Source organism: Sparus aurata, chromosome 1, assembly GCF_900880675.1.
Source record: "Sparus aurata chromosome 1, fSpaAur1.1, whole genome shotgun sequence".
NCBI lineage: Eukaryota > Metazoa > Chordata > Actinopteri > Spariformes > Sparidae > Sparus > Sparus aurata.
Window position 1 is genome coordinate 21,754,640 of NC_044187.1, and position 25,448 is coordinate 21,780,087.

General features: G+C 41.6%; 1 protein-coding gene across 3 annotated transcripts in view; it reads left to right on the top strand.

Moving 5' to 3' along the window:
* Positions 1-4,141: 4,141 nt before the first annotated feature.
* The window catches only part of mast1a (microtubule associated serine/threonine kinase 1a), a 77,799-nt gene continuing 56,492 nt past the window's right edge, over positions 4,142-25,448 (top strand). Inside the window, exons 1-2 of one of the 3 annotated variants that reach the window (XM_030416841.1) lie at positions 4,142-5,341; positions 15,697-15,728. In XM_030416841.1, coding sequence (XP_030272701.1) covers positions 5,303-5,341; positions 15,697-15,728 — 71 coding nt within the window. In that variant the 5' untranslated portion in view covers positions 4,142-5,302. Of the gene's footprint in view, positions 5,342-15,696; positions 15,729-23,114; positions 23,818-25,448 lie in introns of those variants that run through there. The other 2 variants (XM_030416852.1, XM_030416861.1) reach the window with 2 other exon arrangements.

Here is a 25,448-nt window from a genome sequence, read left to right on the forward strand (position 1 = left end):
AATCATCACTGTCATAAAATTAACAAATCATATTAATAATAATATTTTTTATAATAATAAAGTGATAGTTTCAGTCATTTTTAAGCAGACAATGCAAACAGTTTGCTGGTCCAGCTTCTCAAATGTGGACTTTCCTGTTTTTTTTTTTGTCATATAACGTTTGGGACTTTTGATTTGACGAAACAGGCAATTTCAAAACCTCGCTTTGGAAAATTGTAACTGTCATTTATCCACAATTGATTGACATTTAATAGATTAAGAGATGAATCGATTTACATAAAAAAAAAAAAAATCGGCAGATTAATTTGTAGTGACAATAATCCCTGCAGCTCCTGGGCTTCTTTTCTACATCCATATGGAACTTTTACATCATTAGATGAGGGGCCTCTTCTTGTGCATATGTGCGGTTGAGGGTGACGACTTGAAGTGGTGGTGGGGGGGCTGAGGCTGAACCCAGAGTGATCTGCCAGCAGTAAATCTCAGGGTGAGAGGGACTAAAGCCTGCCAGCTTCGTCTGCTCAGAGAGATGAGGAACCACACGAGGGCCACAATGCTAAAAGCCACTAAGTCTCCCTCTCGTCTCCCTCCGTCATGGCGCTTGAGCCGGACCAGCTGCCCAACCCTCCTTTGTTTTTCTCTCTCCACATTGATCTACTCCAGCAGCCACCTTTGACCAACACTTCTTTTTCTCGCTTTCCGTCTTGTGAAAATGTTTAACAGCGAAACATCATACAGACAACACATTGTGTGAACACTGTGGTGGACTTTGTCCTGAGATGTTTCAGTATAATCTGTGATTACTACAGCTCAGTGGCCACTTTCCTTTAGTATTGATCAGGGAATCCATTAATTTTATTGACGATACGTCTACATGTGTTGGCAGACTCAGTGGGGACTGAACAAGGCAGTTTGTACAGACATTAGATGTGCAGAGGATGTGCAGTTCCAGTTAATATGTCAACAGCATTCAAGATCTTTCTCTTTCAAATCACCATAGAGGGAATTTGTTTCCATGCCAGCGTTCATTCATTAACATTTGGATCAGGGATACAAGTAACTGAAGGGAGAGGAGCTGTGAAATGTTATGTTGCAGTGAATCCCATGTGTGACAGGTGTGAATGTTGAATAATGCATCGTGCTTGATGCCATTTTTCATTGGAATAGCAATGGAAGCATGACGGCATGCTGTGCTGACTGCTAATTTGCTTAGACAACGTCCATTTTCGTGTGCCAGGCACATGTACAGTCCACGGGCAGCATAAACACATTTTGATAAAGCAACTGCAAACACTCTGCAAAGGTAATGGAGTCATATTAGGTTGGGTGCCAAATAGCAGGATAAGTCAGCCCCATGGAGAGTGCTGTCTGTGAGTTTCAACACACACCTGATTAAAAATCAAGTAATTGTTTAAGTCAGTGCTCAAGCAAACGTGAGAACCATTCCCCTGTTCAACTCCCCAACCAGGGAGAATTTTCTCTGTTTTATAGCATAACTTTGGGTTTTTGTACAGAATCTCTAAATGGTCATGGTCAACATATATTTCCTGAGTTTTTCTGTCCTCACATGTAGAATCTTATTTGTTTTCTCGGATCACCACTTATGTCATTTTCTTGTAATAGCAAATGTTATTCCATAACAAACATAAGAGCATAACATACACACGGGTCTGTAGGGTTGGTTTGGGAGATTCAAAGGCTAACTTGTGTCATTGTTCCTGTTGACTGTCCTCTCAAAATCTTGAGAAAATTATCTTATCATCGTCCAAACGGAAGAAATTATGTTTGACCCATTCCTGTTTAGGACTTACGTAGTTTGGGACGGTTGATCAGACAAAACAAGCATATTGAAGACGTCATCTTTAGTTCCAGGAAATCATGATCAGTCTCTGAAGATCAACCACAAAAATGTACTCAACTAGATGGTAAGTGTCTGCAGCAAAGTAACTGGCGCTGCACAGGAAACTCTGCAAGATCTTTGCAACAATTAGTTATATAAGAAAACAGAACCCATCCTGTCTGATTGTTCCCATCCTTAACCTCAACTGTCTCAGTTTCTGCCACCTGGAAACCTCCTCAGACTGCCATTAGCTAAAAACAAACAAACTAAGTAGATTCAAACACGAATTTATAATGTCTAAACTCTAGGAGGAAAAGGTATTTGCATAATGTTTCAGTAATATATTTTATTCACTGAGCATTTTTACTGTGTATTTACATGTTTTTGGTTTTGCGTTGTATTTATGTACTATCTCTGCTAAACGTGTCCCAGTTGTCCCATTGAGGACAAACAGACTGCTATTGACCAAACAACTGATCAGTGAATTGAGAAATTAGAAGTTACAGCAATCTATGAGCAGAATAATTGTTAGCCACTGTTCTAATCTTGATAATCTTTCTGGAGGACTAATTTAAGAACTGTTAGTGATAGTATCATATGGAGTATCAGGGATGCAACTAAAATATTTTTCATTATTGTTTTATCTGACAATTATTTTTTCCATGAATTGATGACTTGCTTGGTCTTTGACTAGTCATAAATGCTAACACAGCTTCACAGAGCCCAAGATGATGTTTTCAGTCCTACTGACGAAAAATCCCAAATCCTGATATTCAATCAACTTTTTTTATGTGACATGGTAAAACTTAGATTTAAGAAGCTGAACCTTGAGAATGTGTCACATTTTTCAACTATCTTTGCTTGCAAAATGACCAAAATTAATAATGGATCAGAACAGTTGGTGTTTTTTTTTTGGGGGGGGGGGGGGGGGGGGGGGGGGGGGGTTTGGTCCTTTGACTTATCAACTAATCAAATAATGGTTTCAGCTCAACATCATATCACCGAACCTCAGTTTTAAATATGTTGTCATATGGACTATGGAGTTTCACTGTGTGTGACTTTGTACACATTTTGAGTGCCCTGCTCTGCTAACAGAGAGCAACAGTAGCTAACGTTAGTTTAGAAACAGAGTCTGCTAACATAAACTAACAACAGGCTTCCAGCACAACACAGAAGTTCCACAGAGCTACTTTAAAGAGGCTAAATGTACGAATTTTAGATAAAATCATTTAAAACATAACTAAAAGCATTGAGAGAATGTAAAGCACGATAAAGGTTCCCAGTCATCCAGGTCATGGTAATTGGTTACACCCCGCCTTTCCGAAACCCCGCTGTTCCGAACATAGACTTCAATTCATTGTAATGGCGGGGTTTCCCTCTTTTTTCAAAGACCCCGCTATTCCGAAAAGTCTATTGGGGAAACCCCTCCATTCCGAAACCCCCCCACTCCGAACTAACCCTTACCTTAACCCACTTCAGAAATGTGTGGGCGGCTGGAAGTGGGGATGTCAGCACCACGGATAGCGGTGTTTAATTTCGGAACAGCAGTGTTTTGGGGGGAGGGTCGGAACAGCGGTGTGTCGGAATGGAGGGGTGTCGCAATGGAGGTGTGTCGGAATGTCACGGCGTCCCCATGGTAATTCTAGGTGCTGTATCGCAGGCAACTGGACATGTTTCAGTTTCTTGAAGACGTTTCACCTCTCATATGAAACAAGTAGCTGAAACACATCCAGCTGCCTACGATACAGCACCTTGAACAATTTTGACATTATAATGTCTTTGTACTGTGTTCCAGAGACATCATGCTAACCAGCTAGCCCCGGCCCATCCCTGTCCACAGCTCCTGTGCTAGCGGTGTAAACAAAAACACTCCCCTCATCCAGAGCTCACAGCCCGAATTGCTAGCTGCACAGCTAACTGGGCTAGCTGCACAGCTAACTGGGCTAACTAGCAAACGGCAACCACAGTTAGCAGCTGTTAGCTGTCATTCTGGTGACATTTGTTTTAATTTTGAATTTGACAGGTGATCAATTCTTACATAGGGCTCCTTTCAAGGAATTACATCCTTTTGGTTGAAGGAATGCTTAATGAACTATTATTGAACATTATGTAAATAACGCTAATAAGCTGAGGTACAATGATCAAACTTTTTGGCATTTTGTACAATCCTACTTGTTATTATTATTTTTTTTTATGCTTTGAAATGTATGTAAAGCTGAATTATGTCAGATACACTTCCCTTGTGTATAAAGCCCACTCTCCAGGCTGATATAGCTTGCAGACCAAGCTTCTGGTCGCCGAAGGGTTAAACGTCGCTTGGTAGTAGGAAGTGGGTGGTAGGAGCTGAGGATGGAGGCTGTGTAGCAACCACACATAATTTATTTTTTTTTTGAGAAAAGCAACGGTACAGCAGAGAAGATGAGCGTGAACACACCTCGTACGTGAGAGCGACAGAGAGAGAAACACGGACAGATCTGCCTTCAGGAGGACGAAACGTGAAGTGATCAACCTGCTTTTCACTGCCGATGTGTCTCCTCAGCAGATGACCGGACGTATCTGTGGCTCCAGATTCTCATTCATCTCGCCTCGCTTTTTTTCTTCTCCCCCCCATTTTTTTTAATGACATGCACAGAAGCTGTGACAGCTCCTGGACGTGTCGTGTAATCCATATTTGTAGTTGTGCAGCCAATATGCATGCAGTCAACTCGGTGTACGTGAATGCACCGGTGCCTTCTCAGTACGCGGACTGTTTGAACGTGGACTGCTGTGACATGTAGCGGATCGCAGCAGAGACAGGACGATAGATGCATCTTTTTTTCTTTTCTTTTTTTTTTAGGGAGGATGACAGCAGCCGATCTGATTGACTTCAGCTGCTCCTGGTGCTTGTAGTTCATAAGGGGGGGGGGGGGTTGTTTTTGAGGATGTGTGCAAACTTGTGTTGTTTATCTAATCTGTGGTGTGATAACCGTCTGGGCTGGTCGGGGGGTTTCATCTTCCTCTCCGCCTCTCAGCTGGACTCCAGTTGATCCCACCGCGCAGCCGCTCGCTTATTCAGCAGATCCCAGCAAAGAGCAGCCCAGTCAGGAGTCCCTGCCAGTCTGGGGATGCTGGCTGTCTGGGGTCGAAGCACAGGAGCTGCACTTTTCCAACACTTTTGTCACATTTGATGAGAGTAGTTTACGTTTGAGATAGGACACCGCTCGCCTCTCAGCGTTTCCTGTTTCGTATCGTATATGATCGTGTTAAACATTAGCCGCCGTCAGCTGCTGGACGATGTTAGAAGCGTCTCCGGCGGGCATTGCTGTTCAGTCGTGAATCCACAAGCGGTGCTGGCTCGCTGAAAGTCACGCGAGAGCGGGGCTCGTTCGCTCGGCCCCCCCTACTCCTCCTCCCCCTCCTCCCGTCACCTGGAAACCACAGGAGCCACGAGACCCTCCGACAGGTGTGAACCCGCGCACACGCGCCATGGATGATTCTGGGATCATCCGAAGACGGAGGCTGCAGGTGAGAACTTTTTAATCACACGATCTCATTAAAACTGCACACTTGACGAAGGTTTAACACTTTGTCAAGCGATATCTAATAAGAACCCACAGACACGTGTCTTTTTAGATATATTTTACACCCCGGACACTCCTCCACCACGTTTTTGAAATTAACAGATTTGTCCCCAGTATTATTTGTGAGAAATGTTTTACCTTAACTACCAAATTAGCACCTCCAGCTGACTGGAAATTATGACAAAATGTGAACCTAACGGGTGCATTACACTGTAAACTTAGACAAACAGCAGACAACATGCACAGGAACTGTTATTGTTCATTAGATAATAGATGTGATCAGCATATACTGCGGAATCAGAATGTAACAGGTTTGATGGACAGGACAGGTTAGCAAACATCGATCACTTTGTCTTATTTGCCTTATTTTATGGTACACAGTCATTGTGGAGAGACTGTCTATTTAAAACATGAACATACAAGTCAAGAAAGTCACTGTTTGTCCTAAAGTTACTAAAATATCATTTAGTTTTGTTCACATAGTGAACCACACTGTGGCCAACACCTCACAGAAAAAGTATTGAAGAAATGTTAAAAATCACAGTGAATCTGTCTGTATTGACAGCTGCAGTTATATATTATGTCAGAGGAAGGTCAGTCAGCTCTGTGAGTTAGCTAACATACAGGACCGGCTCTACAAGACACAGACCACACAGGGCTTGACTTCACCTCTCTATTGTCTAATTAATCGCATACGATGAATACTATTAAAAGGTTGTTCTTTTTTATCTCAGCCCTCATATCTACACCACTTTTCAACCCTTGCTCACACAAAATCTTTAAAGACTTTATATAATTCATATCTTAATATAGGTAAATAAATATAGCAAATGTTATCAGTTGTACCTTGACCTAATTTAATATACACACCCTCCTAAACATGTATCTATGTGTGGTATGAAAGAGATCTTCAACACCTCAAAAACATGTCACACTTTTAGGTTTCAGTCGAACGTGTGGATTAATTTAGCAGTTGTTGACATGGAAAACTATCACAGTACGTCTGTTCTGGCAAATCTTGCAATATCAACATGATGTGCTAACAATGAGAAACTCTCAATGAATCAAAAAAACCCTCTTTTTTGGACAAATGAAATGATACAAAAGCACCAGTAAGTGGGTGACAGACCTGTTTATAATGTTTTAGATTCACTATGATGTGTACACGAGTCTACAATAACAGGCCATACATTGAGTCTGTGCTACTTAAAGAGGCTGAGTAGATGATTCTGTTACATTTGCGTGATGTAGACTCGTCACTTATCTTGTACATTACAACAGACATTAGAAGGCACCGGTAAAAGCTTCCTTCGAAGCTTTCTTGCATGTGGTTGGGAGCTTGCGTGAAATTAATCATGAGAGGCTGGCAAAGCTTTCTACGCAGGGCCATTGTCTGCCAGTCCTTCATCTGCTTCCATGTGAATTAGTTTACAGCAAAGGTACTCTGCTTCACATTGTGCTAAGGTTATATACTCTATTGATTGCTCATCTTTTCTAAAATAAAGTGAACAAGTGAAATTGGACGACTTCCTGCACAAATGATGTTCACCTGGTTGTGCGTAGCAGAGAGTTTCCTCTCTTAAAGGTGCTGGGCTTCTGTTGTACAGCCCGCTGGATTAAAGCAGACACTAAATTAAAGATGTTCTGATAAATGACTTAAGTCAATTTAATTTTTCAGGAATACAAGACTATCTGCTCCCTCTACCAACAGCTCTACCTTTGTTGGTCTGTAATTATCAAACTGTTTGCTACAGATTTGCCCTCGGCTGTGTCACAGTGACATTTAGATTGAGGGTTTTGACAATTGTTGCCTGTTAAAAGTGCAGGGAGAGGCAGGACCTCTATACTTATTTCCAACTAACAATAATTGTCTAGAGTCATCATTTTATCTATAAAATGCCAGAAAATAGAGACAGTTGATGATCCAGGTTCCACCAGTCTCAAACCCAGTGTATTCAGTTTGAAAATTAAAGACGACTAACAAAACCAGTTTGAGACAAATCTGAAAGCTGATGGACAAAAGTGACAGTTTTTCCACACCCTTGTGTCTTGTGTCCAGATATTGATCTGGCTAGTGTGCTTATATTGTAAAATGACTGAAACTCAATTGAATTCATCACTCAATTCACTGGTTTGTCACCCCTGGTCTGCATTTCGAAGTGTCCTTGGGCAAGATACTGAGCCCCAAACTCCTCCTGGTGCTGGTTGGCACCTTGCATGGCAGCCACCGCCATCAGTGTATGAATGTATATATGAATAACTGTAAGTCGCTTTGGACAAAATGTCTGCAAAATGCCCTTACATTAAATCCTCAGCACTCCACCATATGTTGTTTCCCACCGTTTCCCACTCCTGTCACCACTGACATCTATTCCAGTGCCAGGCTTCAAAGGGTCTTTATCTCTGCACCACATGTCTGTAGCATAGCTGTGTTCAGTCTCTTGAAACACTGTTAGCCAGCTAGCTACACAGAAGAAGCTAAGCGAAGTAACAACGGCACCGTTTGCCTCCGATTTATCCGAGCATCTGAGGTTTGCCCAACTGAGCTGGTTTTAAAAAAACAGAATATTAGTAACGTTAGTCCATTGAGCAGCAACAAACTTCTTTTCATTTTTAGTTCTACATGTCACAACAATTCCCACCTTACAGAAACTCTGAGAAGACACAATACTCTTTTGTGCTCTCCAGTGGAGAGTCTTTTAAATCAGAATGTCACGATGGTATAGCGCTCAGTAGTCGATGACCGTTGGCACTGTTGGCAATTGAGACTACTTCATAATAGAGCTGTCCCAAATGATTATTTTTCAAGCGATCAATCTAGCGATTATTTTTTCGATTAGTCAACTAATCTAACGATTAAATTTTCGATTGATCTAACAATTATTTTTTCAGTTACCCATTATTTCACATTACTTTTTTTGCTATTTGTTGCTCCTCAGTGCTCGTTCTGCTGTTGCTGCATGCCGCCACCATAGTTGTTGATTGAACTCTTTTTCTTCCATTTTAAACTATGGAGTCTACAGCAGTTGGCGACTAGCGTTCTGGTGCATAACCGCCACCACTGGACTGGAGTGGGACGAGTGGGAAGAGTTAATCTAGTAGCATAGTTGTTTGCATAGACCTAAAAGAAATGGAAGAATAGACTCCATTGATTTTGTTCTGGTAAGTTTGCTCAACATACCTTAAACCCCGGCTTTCTCTTCAGATTGTATGCTAGCGTCTTGTCCAGACAGTACGGTTGTTTCCCTACTGTGCGACTGAAAGACGCGGGCATAATTATGTCAGCGTTAGCTTCCCTACAATCGCACATGCTAAAAATTCTTTTTACGGGACCCGAACGTTACGTATGAGGTAGTTGAGCCTGTAATTGCCTTGTACTGTTTATGTAGAAAATACAGAAGCTACATGTCAGCACAGGATAGATGTTATGTTAAGTTATGGGATTTCAAAAAAATCACAAATGAATGGGCATTCAATGGGGCTAGCGAAGGGTTGATATTCTCAGCCTCCACTGGTCCTACCACTTCTGGATATTCGCCTACTCTCTTGGTTGTTTGGGACGATGCGTCATCGCAAACTATTCATGTAGACAAATTTATGTCTTCGATTACATCGACTACGTTGACACGTCGTCCCAGCCCTATTTCAAAACCACTTGAAAGTTGTTGTTATGCATTTAACTGTTAATTTTTTGATTGACTGATTAATTGTTATTCTATGAATTGTAAAAAAAAATAAAAATAAAAATCTTGACAAGTTCTGAGAGCTGAACAACTGTAGCAACTAATTGTTTCAGTTCTTTCAGCTCTTTTAATAAGCTTCTGTGGAGAGTTCCTGAGTTCTTACACAAACATGTTGCTCATATCAGGCAGAAGTCTCAAACATTTCATTGGTTCTGTTGGGCTTTGGGCAATGGAAAAGTGAAACAAGGTGGTGAAGTGAAGTGTTTGAATTAGAAGATATTTCAGTCGCACTGCTGAGCTCAGGAGTCTTTTCTCAGAAGTTAATTGAAGCTAATATATCGACCCAGATATCAACGCCTTCAGTGAACATTGAGAACGAGGGGCAGTCTGGCAGGGAGACAGGAGACAATTTGAACATAAAGGTTTAAATGTAATGCAGAAACACACACACCTCCACAAATACACACATGAAAGGGCACATTCACTTACAAGGAGCTCACTGGTGGATCAAACTTCTGATTTTAGTTGTGCTGAGTGCACTTAAATGTTAGTCCATCTATTCGGTTGACTGTATTGTGGCTACAATGAGCATCTATGTGTGTGTGTTTGTGCATCGCAGTCATGCCTATATGTACATATCAAATTGACTCCCACCCCCTGCCCATACTCTCCATTTCCATTCAAGTGGTCGATATCCATATCTCAGACAGAGGAGGTCTAAATGCTGAGGATGTGGCGCAGTTGTCAGGCCCATTAGCAGGACTAATGGTGGCCTAACAGCCCTGTGTGCCCTCAGGGAGGAAGACCAACCACCAGCAGCAGGACGGGCTGAAAGGACTGGAGGCCAGGAGGGGGGGGCAGCGTAGACCTGAGGCAGGCAGCAGCTGTGGGCTACAGTAGACCCCATTTAAGTGGCTATTACAATATGTGGATCCCTTTACTGCCCTGATCTACTTTCACACCAGAGACAGGGGAGGGAGGAAGAGAGGGGATTGTGTGTGTTCATGTATGGCATGTTTATGACTCATACGGATACTTTATCAGTCATCTATGAGTCAGGGACGCCGAAAATGATTAAGGCTGAGTATCATTCAGATTGTTCAGTATTGATGTCAGAATCGAGTACAGTCACAATTTTCTCAATCAGCGATTTAACAAAAAACAGCCAATCCCTATCAAATGAATCAAGGAGGAGGTCACGTCTGAGCCCGAAACATGTTGTTATCTTGTAATCATGATAATAACAAAATAGTCAATTGAACCCAAACCAAGATGTTTCCCAAACCTTAAGTGTGTTTTTTTTTCAGCTAAATCGTGGAAAATGTTTGGAAAAATGAACATCAATCTTCTGTTTCAAAGTCAGATGTTTCGTTGAACCTCGCTGTAGAACAACGATGCCTGACTTCCTCCTTTGTCAGCTCGACAGCATCACTTATACGTCAACAATCATCATTTAGGTGCTAAAAAGACTGATGCTGTCGCCCCTCTGGGGTGGACAGTCTCTCGCCTTAAGTCACTGCTTAACAAGATTGATCCATCTCACTTTCACCCTTCAGACATGAAGTCTCACTTCCAAAATGACTGTCTCTTTTATTCACCTCTAAGTTCTCCTTCACCTTTGTCACCTCCATCATCCACACACCTTTCACTACGTGTCTCCCCATTTTTCACCTCTGGCAGCACCACATGATACATCTGGTACATCATTTTGCGGGCATGACTTTTAGCATAGGGGTTGTCATCGTCATTACATCAAAAATAAATTACATTTTGATACAGTACATTAATTTAGCAGATGTGTTTTCGTCCTGAATTTCTTGCTTGCTTCTTCTTCTTCATTTCTATTTTTGGACAGTTAACAGAGAAGGCAAACATGGCATTTTTGCTAATTTTCATTTGTGATTGTACAGTGCATGGCCATTATTGGCTCTCAGTTATTAACTGCATACATCTAGACCATCTAAATCAATCAGAGGATGGTGGACTTTGCTGCAACAGCCCCCATTTTGCAATAAATAGAACAAATAAATTGATCACCTACAATCATTGTGACTTTGACACCACCCAGTCTGTTTCATTTGGCTGCACTCCGCCGTAGGAGAGTGTGTGTCTGTGTGTCATTAAGATGAGTTGTCTTCATCTCAAGTGAAGACGATCCCGCCACCCTGATCAGTTGTAGGTGTGTGCAGCTCGCTGACACATAACCCATATGGTCATGCACTCTCACGCACACAGACACAGGACAGTATGACGTGTCTCACCCCTCTCTGTTGTAGGAGTACCAGAGTGGAGTACGCCTCTCTCACTCTCTCTCTCTCTCTCTCTCTCTCGCTCGCACGAACACACACACATGCACACACAAGCATAATTTGTCCAATATTTTGTTCTGGGCAGGGTGCCCATTTCCAATATGCTAAGCACAAGGGATAAGAGTGTGATCACTGCAGAAGATCCAGCTCTCTGTGCCAAGTCCTGTCACTCACTGCCATGCCCACCGCTTTGTTCTGCCTCACCACATCCTTCTGATGTCAGTATTATTCAGAAAGGAGAGTTTTTTGTACCGAGAGTGCAAAGAGTACATCAAAGCAACAGATCTGGGCCAGAATATATTTGGGAATAGCTTCAAATAATTGAACTACTTTAACTGGGCGTGAATTAACATGCCAGACGGCTGTAAAGCGTAGTAGCTCGAGTCCAATTTATTCCCCCAAACAGACAAAAATGGACAAGGTAAGGCAAAAAAAAAAAAAAATAGCACTTGTTAAAATTTGAAACTAGATCCAGTGAGACAAGAAAGTAATATAAGTCAAGAGTGTGGATCAATGAGACAGAGTAATGACCAGTGAATTCAAAACTATTAAACTGAAGAATGCACTGTGTGACATTTGCCTCCCAATCTGCTGTCACTTTTGGCAGCCGAAACACAACAGAAGCCTCATGACTCTGCCCAGAGCAGCAGCATATTAACATTTCTCTTTTCTCCGCTTTCCAGTTGGCCTTCGGTCCATCCTTGAGTAAATATAAACTGAAAAAGAAAAAAAAAGAAAAAGAAAACATGGAACTAGCTGTGTGACACTCTTTCTTCACTAGTCTTGTCATACAAAGAAAGTTGTGAAAAAAAACAACCCATAGTTGTTTAATCTGTTTCAAGCTGCCATTTCATTTGCAAAAAAAAGCATAGCGGCTAAGGAGAACGTGAATGATGTGTGGTTGTAGCATGGAGGTTGTGCATAATGGATTAAATGTGCCCAGAAGGTGTTTGTTTGTCTGTGCAGACACCCTTTGAAGTCCAAAGCCTCTAATTTAATGCCGCTTTGAGATTTAGTTTTGGGGTTTTCAGCTATGTCGCATCAAAATCTGTTTTGTGTTGAGGTTTGTTAGAAATTAGCATCACTGTGACATATCCTCAGTAAAACAGCAGAAATGGAAGTTGTGTGTTTGGGGTAGTTGGGCTGGTTGGGTCATAATCACAGCTTTCTACTATTTCCACCTATTTTCCAACAACTGGATGGTGCCGTGTTGATTTTGTGTTGTGTGGTTTTATATGTATTGTGTGTGTGTGTGTGTGTGTGTGTGTGTGTGAGGACACAAAAGAACATGTAATCATGAAGACAGGAAATGGTTTTGAATGGTGAAGCATCACATATAATGATCATCCAGCCCTGTGTTTGCTGTTCTATGACTCTCGTGTCACATCATGTGCTTTTCTTACAGTTTATACTACAATTTAGCTGTACTGATGAGACCTGCTTCACTCGTCTGTCGTGCACACGTCAGAGATCAGACAGTTTTCTACAATGAAGACTGCTTGCTTTACATTTTAGGAAAGTAAAATTATTTAGATATAAATGTAATATTTTTAATGAAGGAGAGTCTTTTTGCAGCTGTTTGTGCACTACAGTCCTTTCATTCTGACATGATGTCTAAGAATTGAATTACACTGAAGGTTGCTCATGTTAGCAGCTGACATGATCTCAACAGTATACTCCCTGAGAAAATATCGGTTAAACATTTCCCTTGCCTATCCCGAAAGGTCCACATTACATATACGACTCAAGTCTTCCTCCCGCGGTGAACTTTCACAGGGTGTCATGGTCGACTGAACTGAGGGGAGAAATTGTTCTGAGAAACCCTGCAGTGACTAGTAACATGGCAACAACACGTACAGTAGCTGTCTGTCGGACTGAGACAGTAAGAGGGCGCAGGTGGTGGGGTTTTTATCCATTAGCCACCCCTATCACCCCATACACACACACACACACACACACACACACACACACACACACGCACACACACACACACACACATATAAGACTGCTGGGCCTATCTCTGAATCACCCTGGCCGAGCTCACTTCCTCCCGAGATGATGTAACTCATTAGCTGTCCCAGTAAGAGCTCACTAGGATGGCTGATGTCACTCCCATTGAAAAAAAAGTAATCACTCTCCTCTGAACTGAGACATGCTGCCAGGTCACCATCACATGATGTGTTTTAACTCTACATATTCTGTTGTTTTGTACAAGCTTGTGAGTGCGTCTGGTTGTTGCGATGTCATTTGATGCACATTCATTTTGTTTGGATACATATTTGACAAGCTTCCTCCACACGCAGCATACCCGCTGTTCGTGGGTGAATAGAACTGAAACTCGAGATGTTTTTTTGTTGGGCCAATTCTGGAGGAAGATAGTTGATTTTTGAGTTGTCAAACATCGTGATATATTTGATTTTGTCGCCCAGTCCGAGCACTTATGGAGTGCTTTTGTGGAGATTTCAAAATATCAAGAAGTGTCTATCTCAACAAAAGAAAGACAATGATTATATTTCCAGAACCATCCAACCGTTCCTTTGATATACCAGCCTGTAGAGAGAAGCATTTGCCAGGTTTCTAGATTCATGTCATTACCGAACAACTGCTGCAGTGGTTCAATCCCCGTGAGCGATAATTATGATTTCTTCAGCACGCCTTTGGAAAACAGGTTCTCGCTTGTTACAATGAGTCCTTGCAGCCTCGTTGGGTTTATGATGCTCATTCGCTCCCCATAGTTTTATTTAAATCAAGTGCGAGCGTCTGACAGTGCTGGAAAGTAGATCGGGTGAGTTTGGGTAGTGAGCTTGTTTTGAGACTGTTTGGAGACGAGAGCTCCAGCTGTCAAGTCATGTTTCATCAGTTCGACTTTGTTTGGGTTTTGTAATGCTTGTTTACTTATACGAAGACAAAGAGATGGACTGTCTACGTGTGTGTGAGAGAGAGAAGATTCAGGACTGCCTTCGTCTAACAGGGTGAAATCCTTTTTGTGGAAGCCTCATCACAGTCTCTTTATATTTTATCCTCTTATGTTCCTCTAACGTTTGTGTTTGTTTTTAACGTCTCACCCTGGCGTGAGTTGCCGCTTCGGTTCCTTTCATTTCTCGGACATGTCTGTGTGTCGTTTGGTCTTCCCTGAGTGCAAAGAAGCAATGATAAACATCTTTTTATCAGATCCACTGGGCAGCAGAAAATAGCCTGATAAGCAGCACAGCGCAGACTGACAATAGATATTGACGGTAACCTGATCTTACCTTGGCTGCTCAAATTGGGAATAGATGGGCAACAAGCACCACACAGATTCATCCCAGTAGATCCTAATCACATCTGGGTCCCTGCTGTTGTGTCCCACTGTCATAAATATAGCAGCAACATTTTTTAAAATTGACTTTGGCTCCACTTGTCCTGGTGGTTCCTGTCTCTGAGCACTTAGGAGGGATCGGCTTTCAAAACTGTTTTCCACTAAGACATCAACATAGAAAACTGGCTGTAGATTAATCTCATCCTGCACCACTGCTTTAACTTCATTATGAGAGTATTTGACAGTCAAGTTTGAAACACGCTGTATTCTTTCCTAAACTGTAGTTTCCATCATAAATTCCTTGTTCTACTTATTTGAACTCACTGTTTCAACTGATTTCACCATTAACACTAAATTTATGAAAGAAGACAACATTTTACAGTCAACACTATCTGGTATAGTCTCCTTCTTCTGTTATTAGTGAAAATCACTCCGTTTTTTGCAGTAGAATAAATGCTGTCGACAACAAATGTAAAATAATATGTGCCTGTCAATCTGGGTTTCATTTCAAATCTCAAAAGTTTGGTCACTCTCGCATCAAGCGTTTGAAAGAAAACGTGTTGCTATTTCATGTTATTACTCAAGAAATCTGTTAATGTCGCATACAAACAGACACGAGCAGTGTTTGTCCTTGAAGTCATTATTATCATACACGTTCTATATACGAGGAAGCAACAGTGCTTTAAGGATAAGAACAACAGGAGTGAAATTTTATGAGTTTATAGAATATAAAACACATTTCAGGTTGATTAGAAAATGACAAAAAGCCGAATAGTTGTAAATGTTTAAATTCCCTGTTTTTCATGAGAAAGTCAGTTTCATTAGTTTGAAGTGTCAGCCTTTAGCTGAACTGTTGTTTGCAGCATTTATAATGAGAGATTACTGTAATTATTATGGTAATTTACATTTCATCCCCTCTTACAGTTCATTGCACTGTTCTCCACAGCCCTGCTCATCTAATCAGACTAATCCGTCCTTTCTCCTTTTTGTCTTTCTCTTTTCTCCCCAGAAGGATCTACCTCTGCCCCGAAAAAGTAGCAGGTAAGTTCATATTTATTTGGTCCCTCATATGCAGTGTATCTGGAGGTGTACTGTATATTGTATGTTGTTGTATGTTTGCACCCTGCAACAAAGTAGAGGTGAGTGTTTTTGCTGTGCTGGACTGCGTGTGACTGCGTGTCGTCCGTTTGAGTTTTTATTGTCCTAAACTTAAAGGGTTTCCACTGCTCATTGGATTTATGAAATTCATTGAAATAGTTTTCCAGAGATGGAAAGAGTGTGGACATGATTAATTATCTGGAAATCAGTCATTAAGTATATAGAACGTTACTGTGCTATGTCTTTATAAATCAGAATTAAACTTGGATTTGGTTTTAATTCATGTCTCTATGCAAATCAGATTGAAAGACGTACACAGACCAGTAAGAATATATATATTTTTGTGAGGTCAATTTTATTTTTTCTGCCCAATATCACACATTGTCTACAAGCAGCATTCCTCACCAAAAATATTCCAAAGATGGATGTAGTAGTACAGAAATAGACAATGAAGTTCAAAATAGGGCTGCAACTATGACAATTTTCATTGTTGAATACTTTGTCAGTTTTTTTCTTTATTAACTGATTGGTTGTATGGTCTATAAAATGTCATCAGTGTTTCACAAATCCCAAGATGTTGTCCTCAAATGTCTTGTTTTGTCCACAACCCAAAGATAATCAGTTTATTGTGAAAATATTCACATTTAAGAAACTGGATTCAGAGAAGTTTGAATTTTTATTCCTCCAAACCGATTAATCAATTATCAAAATAGTTGAGTAAATTCATAGTTGACTTGCCAATTAATCATTGCAGCATTCGTTCAGAATAGACCTACATAATTAAACGACAGTCTGGACTCTTAGGGTGACAGAATCATGGATTGTTACTCACATATAAAGAAACATGGCTCCAGGGGGTCGTTGAGCAACTTACGGACTTGGAATCTGTCCAGTTTAGTTGTAGGAAGTCACGGTCAAGTGATGGTGTTTTTCAGCGGGTGTCTTGTCTGCAGGCTACAGCATGTTCCAGCTTTGCGGGAACCCTTTCACTCTCAGAGCATCTCTGTCGGCCCAATCTGTTGCACCACTGAGCTGTGCAATGAAAGTTCAGCAGCAGGAGAGCCGTGCTGTCACCTCGGTGCCTTGCGTGGTTCTGGGGAGGCGGCGAGGTTGAGAGGGGAGAATAGAGCAGTACATGACGTGTAGCTCACATGAGTTAAGCCATCAAATGTTCGGTGCGGATAGTGAATGACTGACATGTTAGACTGATGCTTTGTTAAAGGATAGACCCACATTAAAGTTTATCTTAATACAGTAATTAAGAGCCCATATGCACATAAAAAATGAGTCTCTGTGATCGTTCCTGCAAAGAGATCCTGTAACTGTTAGTGAACAAACTGTTCAGCTGTCATGTTATACAGAGATGACTGCTAAAGTTTAGTTGAAGCTAATATTACAAGTTAAAAACAAAAAATCCTCAAATGAGTTTCTTCCAAAGCCGGAAGCCTTTTCAGTGCCAAATTCACACTTCGTGCTTCCATGGACGGTGTTTTCTTACTGAGCGACAGGAAAGGGACAGTAACACGAAGAACACATTTGATACTACAAGGAATGCAACTTTGGAAGATATCCACTTTGTCCAACTCCTACTGCCGAAGCCTCATATTAGCTTCTGCTGAACTTCGGGATGCATTTTTTTTTTAACACAGCTGAGGACTGTGGATTTTGTCCCTCACCACTTCAAATGAAAGTGCTTTAAAAGGGATTTCTTTGTGTTTGGTTTGACCACAAGAAACAGCAGAGAAAAAAACTGTTTCAATGTACATTTGGCTTTGTGAGCATTCTTTTGGGACAGACTTGAAATATGAATCTATTCTTTGAAGTGGAGAACAACAAGACACAGAGCCAGAGGGGAGCCCAGACATGTACTTAATGAATCTCCTTGAACATTATTAGAAAATTCTCTTTAGTCTCAGACAAGTTTTACTCATTCATGCATTGACTTCCTGTTTTAAATTGGGCCTCCAAACAAGGAAGAGGCCAGTTATCAGATTATTGGAACTGTTTTTTTGTGTGTGTGATTGCCGATAGATGACAAAAAACATGTGCTTCTTTGGCTCTAACAGAGCCGCCTTTCTCCGTATGTAGTCACCACTCAGTGATCTCGCTCAATGTCCTGTCCACAACACTATCTGATTGATTACACGTCACAAGTAATAGCCAGTCAACACTGGTAAAACTGAATCTGCAAAGTAGCTAGTACATACAATTATGTAGCAATTTCTGCCCCCAAAATGTAGCAAAAAAGAAGTTCATTACTTCAAATGTATATTGGTTCCAAATATCAGTTATCTGTATCAGCCCTGAGAAAACCATATCTATCAATCTCTTCTACAATAAGCATCTTCATAAATTCAAATAAGCCCGACTATCAGATTGCAGACTGCAGTTGAGGCAATTAAGATAAAACTTAATTGATCCCCCGGAGGGAAATCGAAGCAGCAGCACAAGAAACAGATCAGAGACAACCTGGCCGAACAAACAGGAACAGTCGAGAAGAATGATTGTAACAAATAAATCAAGTCAGCATGCCCAGATCAGAGGATTTCAAACTATGAAGGGAAATATGTGAAGCAAAGAAACTGTCAATGTGAAAGAGACATTGGTGTCCAACGTCCTTGAATCTGGTGAGAAATCATGTAAAAAAAGATGTTCTTATGTCTCCAGAACTTGACCTAACTATCATCTTGTTTTTATATCTTCTTCGGTGTTGAAGTAATACAGTGATAGTTGTCAGTATATTCACTGGCACATTGCAAATAAGAACTCCTAATAGCTGTTTCAACATACTTTTATACACTGAAAACAACTGTAGGTGAAGAACAAAACAAAAAGTTGTAGCCCACAGCGAGCTAACCGGGGGCGGGTGCTAGAAGGTGTTGCATTGTAGATTAAGACATGCAAATCATAAGCATGCAAACCTCTAAGGGAGAGACGCTCTAACACCTCAACTGAGCTCTCAAGGTGCTTCTCAATGAAATGATGCCTTTAGAACGTCAAAGTTGAAGACTGATATTAAACATTGTAAGAGAGAGAGAGCTACAGTCGGCTCCTCCACAGAGATGGATTACATTTAGAGACTGAATTAGAAACCTCTGGAGTCGTTCCCTGTGCCATTTAGAAAAGAGTGAGACTGAACGATCCTGAGAGGCTTGACAAAACTGATTAAAGCATCTTAATTTGTGGTACAGGCGCGTAAAAAAAAAAAACGGATATAGTCTAGTTGTAGTATATGAGTGTCTCTGTCCATGGTGCTGAAACTAAACTGCCTGCTCACTGTGCTTGTCGCCCTTCAAACCCCTCTCTCTTTTCTCTGTATCCATTATAAAAATGCAGATAAATATATTTTTTAACGCAGAGGCTGAAGTAACATTAGTTTGGAGCGTTTGTCCTTGGCAGTTTCTCCTTTGCTACATCTTAATTACCCTTCTCTTCTTGACAATATCCACTGTTTTAACCGGGATAAAGTGTGAATATTCTCCTCTACTCTTAAAGTTGGTCTTGGAAAGCTGTAGCTGACTGCTGCTGCTGCTGCTGCTGCTGCTTAAAGCTCTTCACAAATCAGGCGGAATTTGGAAAAGTGTCTTATGTCCGCTCAAAACGCTGTCTTTGAACATGAAAAGGGCTGTAATTTCCAACAAAATGCTCACACTTTGCCGTCATCGCTCTGAGTGTTGAAATCCTTGACATTTTTACAAAATCACTGTATTCCAGGGACATACCTCTGTCTTTCTTTCTTTCATTCTACTTTTCGGGCTGGCCTGCTTTTGCTCCATGTAAGCAGAATGTGAATCACAGAACTCTCTCACGTGTCCCTTTATCATGTGAACAGTTATTGTTGCTCTGAGGGTCCTGCCACTTCAGGATGTTGTAAATATGATTCATTGCTTTAATTCCCACGTACTTGTTTATATTCACTTGCTGTGTGTGTGTGTGTGTGTATGTGTGTGTGTGTAGTTGTTAATATTCTATATGCTTTTTACTCTGGAGAGGTGCTGTGAGGCAGCAGTAGCCTGATGATGCTCGCGCATCTGTATCATTGTATGATTACTATTTACCGCCTTACTTCATTTGGCCACATGTGTCACTATGTGTTGATCAGTGATCTTAATTCTTTATTGGAGCTTTATTAGCTTCTGCAAAAGTGGTTTCTAGTCTTCCTTGGCTCCTTATTAACATAGCAGCCTCAACAAGTGCAAATTAGAAATGTGTAGCAGTATCATTAAATGGACTACTGCTTACTCTCAAGCTGTATATCTATGCACAAACAACAATAACCCATAATCGGGAGAAGAAAAAAAACTCACAGTTAAAAAATATATAGAAACGAACAAAAAGGTGCCAAATATGCTACAACACAATTATATCTACGGTGGATATACATGCCCGGATATATTTCAGCCAGCTTTGAATCACTACAGTGTTGGCGATACATGCAGCTGAATAATAGTGAATAAGAACTGGTTGTATATGTTATATCAACGTCGGATTGTACTAGGCTTATTTTTGTACGCCCTGATCCACAGACACAAAGAGTATAGTCGGATTGAGATAGAGAGCAGCCTGGGGCAGCTCCGACTGATTTGTGCTGATCCGACTGAAATTACACTGTGAACAAGAGCCTTTCCCTTGTAAAGTCGAGAGTTGCTAACTGACTGACTGAAGTCTGTTCTTTCATTTTCTGGAGGTGTTTCTTCATTCAATGTCATTCAGAGACGTAACGAGCCTTCCTTTTTTTTTAAGCTCCTTTCAAGCAACCAGAAGAGTGCCAGGCTTCTACCCGGCTCTGACGGCGGACGTCTCTGGTGCGCATGCTCTATAGATCCCACAACATGGAGGGGTCCATAGAGCGTGGAATTTATTCATAAGTCCAGCTTCTTTGACTTCATGTGCCACTGAACAGCTTTCATAAAACGGGACTCCACCTCCAAGGCTGTGTCCAGGTTTTAATTGTTGGATCCATGGCAAAAAGCCTAGAACTGCCCAACTCGCAAGACATCACCCATCTGTTGGATTGTTTATTAGTCCTGTGCAGTGCATTCTGGTTGTTGTAGGTTTTCTACCTTTTTAGCAAAAAGGCTCCTATTCTGTTTTTACTCTGGACATAGCATCAATTTCAAAAAAATGTGTGTCTTTCCACTGTATAGATCCAGCAGTGAAATACTTTACTGTGTGTAATTACAATTCACTACCTTCCTGGGTTAGGCCACATACGTTTGTTTGTTTGTGTGTGTGTGTGTGTGTGTGTGTGTGTGTGTGTGTGTATGTGACTGCTGTCATCGGCTGTGTTTTGCCCCTGACCTCTGACCTGTGTAGCGGGGTGGCAGATGTCACAGCATGACATGAAGGAGACACTGGAGCTGGAGGCTCACGGTCAGCTCTCTCAGCTCCCTGCACCACCCCCTCCTCTCTCCCTCGTCAGATTTTTCTACACACATCCTCCTGTGGGTGGAGCTGGAGTTTTAGACTACAGGCGTAATGACTGGGCTTTTACAGCAGGATGAGACTAAAGTGACCTGAAGGACAACGAGGCTACAAAATATATAATATATATATATAATATATATATAATATAACAATAAGTCCTTCGGGGTTAAAAAATGCTTCAGACAAAAACGCTCCTGCGTTACAGAACAAACATGTTTTCTATATGATATCATGCAGCCCATCCATGTCTGTGCCCCCCCACTGTGTTTTAGTGATATCACCACCACCCTCCTCCTCTCCCTCCTCCTCCTCCTCCTCCTCCTCCTCCCCTCTCCCATGTATATTTTATCCATCCAGACTCCCACATTAGAGACGACATCCATTATTGAATTACTCCCCTCAGCACTACTGTGCAACTGTCACCCCACGTCAACTTTAACATTTGGTGCATTTATTTCTAAGGAAAGGAGGAACACACACACACACACACACACACACACACACACACAGAAATGACATCTCTCTTGGCCTGGCATTGCAGAGCAGCTCCTGTGATATCTCGGACAAACAGATGATGCCAGAGCTCATCCAATATGGCATTTTACTTAGCAAAGTGGAAGTGTGTTTTTGTGTGTCTCTGTGTGCATTCAAGAGGATGAGGATGATGTAATTCCATATTTTTCTAACCCACAAAACCCATAGTGTGTTTGTCCATCTGTCAATACTTTCTTACTTCCTACACAGTCTGTGGCTTTCCAGGCACATTTGTTCCTGCTGGAGATGTGAATCTTTAAAAACACACCATAAAATATATGGTTTCGTTTTTTTTTGTTTCATGAGGAAGCTGGGCACTCTCGCTTCCATCAAATATGAATTAAAAGGGGATAAATAGTGCTTTTCAGAGGCAGATTAATACACATTTGCAAAGTATATAAAACAAAAGCATGGCGCCTGTGTGAACTGAAATGAACTGAATGAATGGTATAGTTTATTGATGTGTTTTTAAAACAGAAGCCTGATAATTTATGTTTTTTTATTTTCAACCAATCCAATGAAAAGACAAAAATCAATAAATCTATCTGTGTAGTTTTAGCCTGATGTAGCTTTATACACCGCGCCTCTATTGTTTTCCCAAAAAGCTGTTAAAACACTGAAACTGGTCACACCATTGCACTGTTGACATGTTCCTTTATTATGGTGAACATGGGCACGGTGGATTATTTTGAGTTAATCCCGCGGACACCGTCCTGCTGCTAAACTACAGTGATCAGGGATGTATTTTGTCTTTCTTTTAAAGCTTAAAGTGGTGCAGATCAGTAGAAGCAGACTAATGCACCCTTGGTTTTGGTATTTTCTGGGATAAGAAAAACATTGAATATTGCCTGGTTCATCCTTTAATAGCATCGAGGTCTGAGATATTAGATGTACTTAATCCAAAAAGCTCCCATAGTCTGTCATCTCCTCCAATAAAATTTTGCACGGCAGTAGTAGCCACACACTGGTAGTTTCTAGCTCGTAGCTGCATCTTCTTCCCCCTTCCATTTTATGGCAACCAGCTTTAAAGATGCCTCACCAGCAACTATTGTGACAAAGCGAGAACGGAAATAAACACACATTATTTAAGTAAGTGTATTTGCATTATTTAAATATCACGGTTGTTGTCAAAACCGGTTTACTGTGACAAACCTAATACAGAAGCAGAATATTCGAAACATGAAATGCAATAAATTAAAACAGTCATGAGCTGCATTAGCAACAATACACAAACACAGAGTGACACAACACATATACGATAATTACTCAGCTGTAACGTCCACCAGACCCCACAGAATAACACAGTCTAACGTGTGAAAACCAACTCACAGTGCCCTTCTCTCCCTCCCTCCCTCCCTCCCTCCTCTCTGTCCTGTCATTCACATTAGTCCTCACTCCACTGCTCCCTCCATCTCCACCTCTGATTGGCTTTCCACTCTCTCTTTTTACCACACGTTGTTTCTCTCTCTCTCATATACAGCACATACCTGCATCGACCTCCCTCCCATTTCCCTTTTTTCTACTCTTTCCCCTCTCACTCTCTCTCTCTCTCTCTCTCTCTCTCTCTCTCTCTCTCTCTCTCTCTCTCTCTCTCTCTCGCTCGCTGGCCCCCTCCCCCCCTTGCTCTGTCGCTCCACACTTCCTGGCTTGGCACGATACCCTTGAGAGCAGCCCCACAATCCTCTCTCCTTCTGAGAGGGATGCTCGGCAGCCTGTTCCTCTCTCTCCAGCTCTCTTCCTCTCCCTCTGTCTTTAATTCTCTTGTTCCCCTCCGTCTGTGACATGGCTGACATTTCCAAATCTTTCTGATCATTTCATCTCTCTCTCCTGCATGCACGCATACTCACGTGTGCAGAGTCACGGCAAGACGTCGGTGAGTGTGTGTGCATGTGTTGAACTGGCCAGAGGAGGCTGACATGCCGGCGAGGAGCGTAATTGCTGCCTCTTGACTGCCTCTGAGCGTGTGTGTGTGTGTGTTTATTTCTGTGTGTGTGTGAGAGGCTCAGCTGCTCTCATGTTCATCTGCCAACACAGCCTCGGCTGCTAGCAACATGTTTCGACGCACAAAAAGGTAAACGGCAACAATCTGTGTCTCCGTGCAGTCTTTGTGACCGGTGTGGTGCCCTGCTGTTGTTGGTGTGTGTCGAGTTGTGGGAGGAGGTTGTTGTGTTTTTCCATGATGTTTCCGATGTCCCTGCCAGCTTTCATGCCGTCTCACAGTTGTCTCCCTGTCTCCATTTAGCTCCAGCAATATGGTGTGTGTGTGTGTGTGTGTGTGTGTGTGTGTGTGTGGTGTGTGTATTTGATGTCTTTACGTGCATGTGTGTGTATACATAATGTGATTTTGTGTAAACAGTTCTTACATCTGATAAGTATACCCCTGCAGGGATTTTAAGTACATTGAGACCATTGATAATTAGTTATCTTGTCTGTGTGTGTGTGTGTGTGTGTGTGTGTGTGTGTGTGTGTGTCACATCCATAGACTTGCTTGATTTGAATTTATTTATATCCTACTTGAGCGTTTTTGTTGTAATGCACATGTGTACAAGGATTTAGTCCGCTTTAGATTATGGCAAATGATGTCTCACTCTGTCACACACACACGCACACACACACACACACACAGGAAGGAATGTGTAGGCTTGGCTGGCAGCCTGTGTGCCAGAGATAGCATTATGAAGTGAAGGCATTATTGTCAGTGTCCAGGGAGTGCTTGTGTAGCAGAGAGCCAACAGTGGACAGTGCTGCCTGCCTGGCACTCGCTCTTCCTCTCCCTTGCTCCTCACCTCTTTCTCTCCCGACCACCTTTTCTCTCGCCTTTATTTCCTGTCCCTACTGTCATCTGTTTGTCCTCCATCTTTTCCCCTCCTCTCTCACATTCTCATTGTGGCTGTTTTACTCAATTCTTCCCTGTGACTCGACTCATTCCCCTCTTTTGCCAACCCAGTCGTCGGAAAAAATGTTGGCAATGCCCGCTGGACACGTCTTGTCTTGATACGTTGACTTTTGTTTCTTTATGTTGCTTGTTAATCTTTATGCTCAATTTACAGTTTTATGTTGTAACAATTCTCTGGTCTCTTTAGGTTTAGGCACAAGAACCACTTGGTTATAGTTAGGAAAAGATCATGTTTTGGCTTCAATTAGCCGATTCTCTCACCACAAACACAGCTGTATATTGTCCCAACATCTCGTTATAAACACTAGATCTTCGGCTGCAAATTCCCAATATATTGAGACAGTCATGGCTGGAAGATGTCTTAAGGTCTCGGCAAAAGAATCCAGTAGTTTTGTGCTCACAAATGTCGACACTGTCTCAAACAGGGGTTGTGTTTCACAGGCGAAATGTTTATGATGTCTTGTTAAAACCTGATTTGTCACAGCATCTTGTTAAAACCACTTGAGTTCCACTTCAGCTACAAATTACCCTGTCATCTCACCCAGAATATCCATGTTTGCTGCCACAATCATGGCTGGAACACATCGTCATATCTCAGCAAAAATATCCAGCGGTTTCATGCTGACAAATGACAAAGGCCATCACAGATAGCAGTCACTTGCCTGACAGCCATCTGGCCTAGCTGGAAGGGCAAACCCCCAATCTTCTCCTCTTCCTGACATCAAAGTCAGCTCATATACAGTACATCTAATCTGAACATGATATGACATGTGCTGTAGAACTGTTTATATGAAACACACAAATTG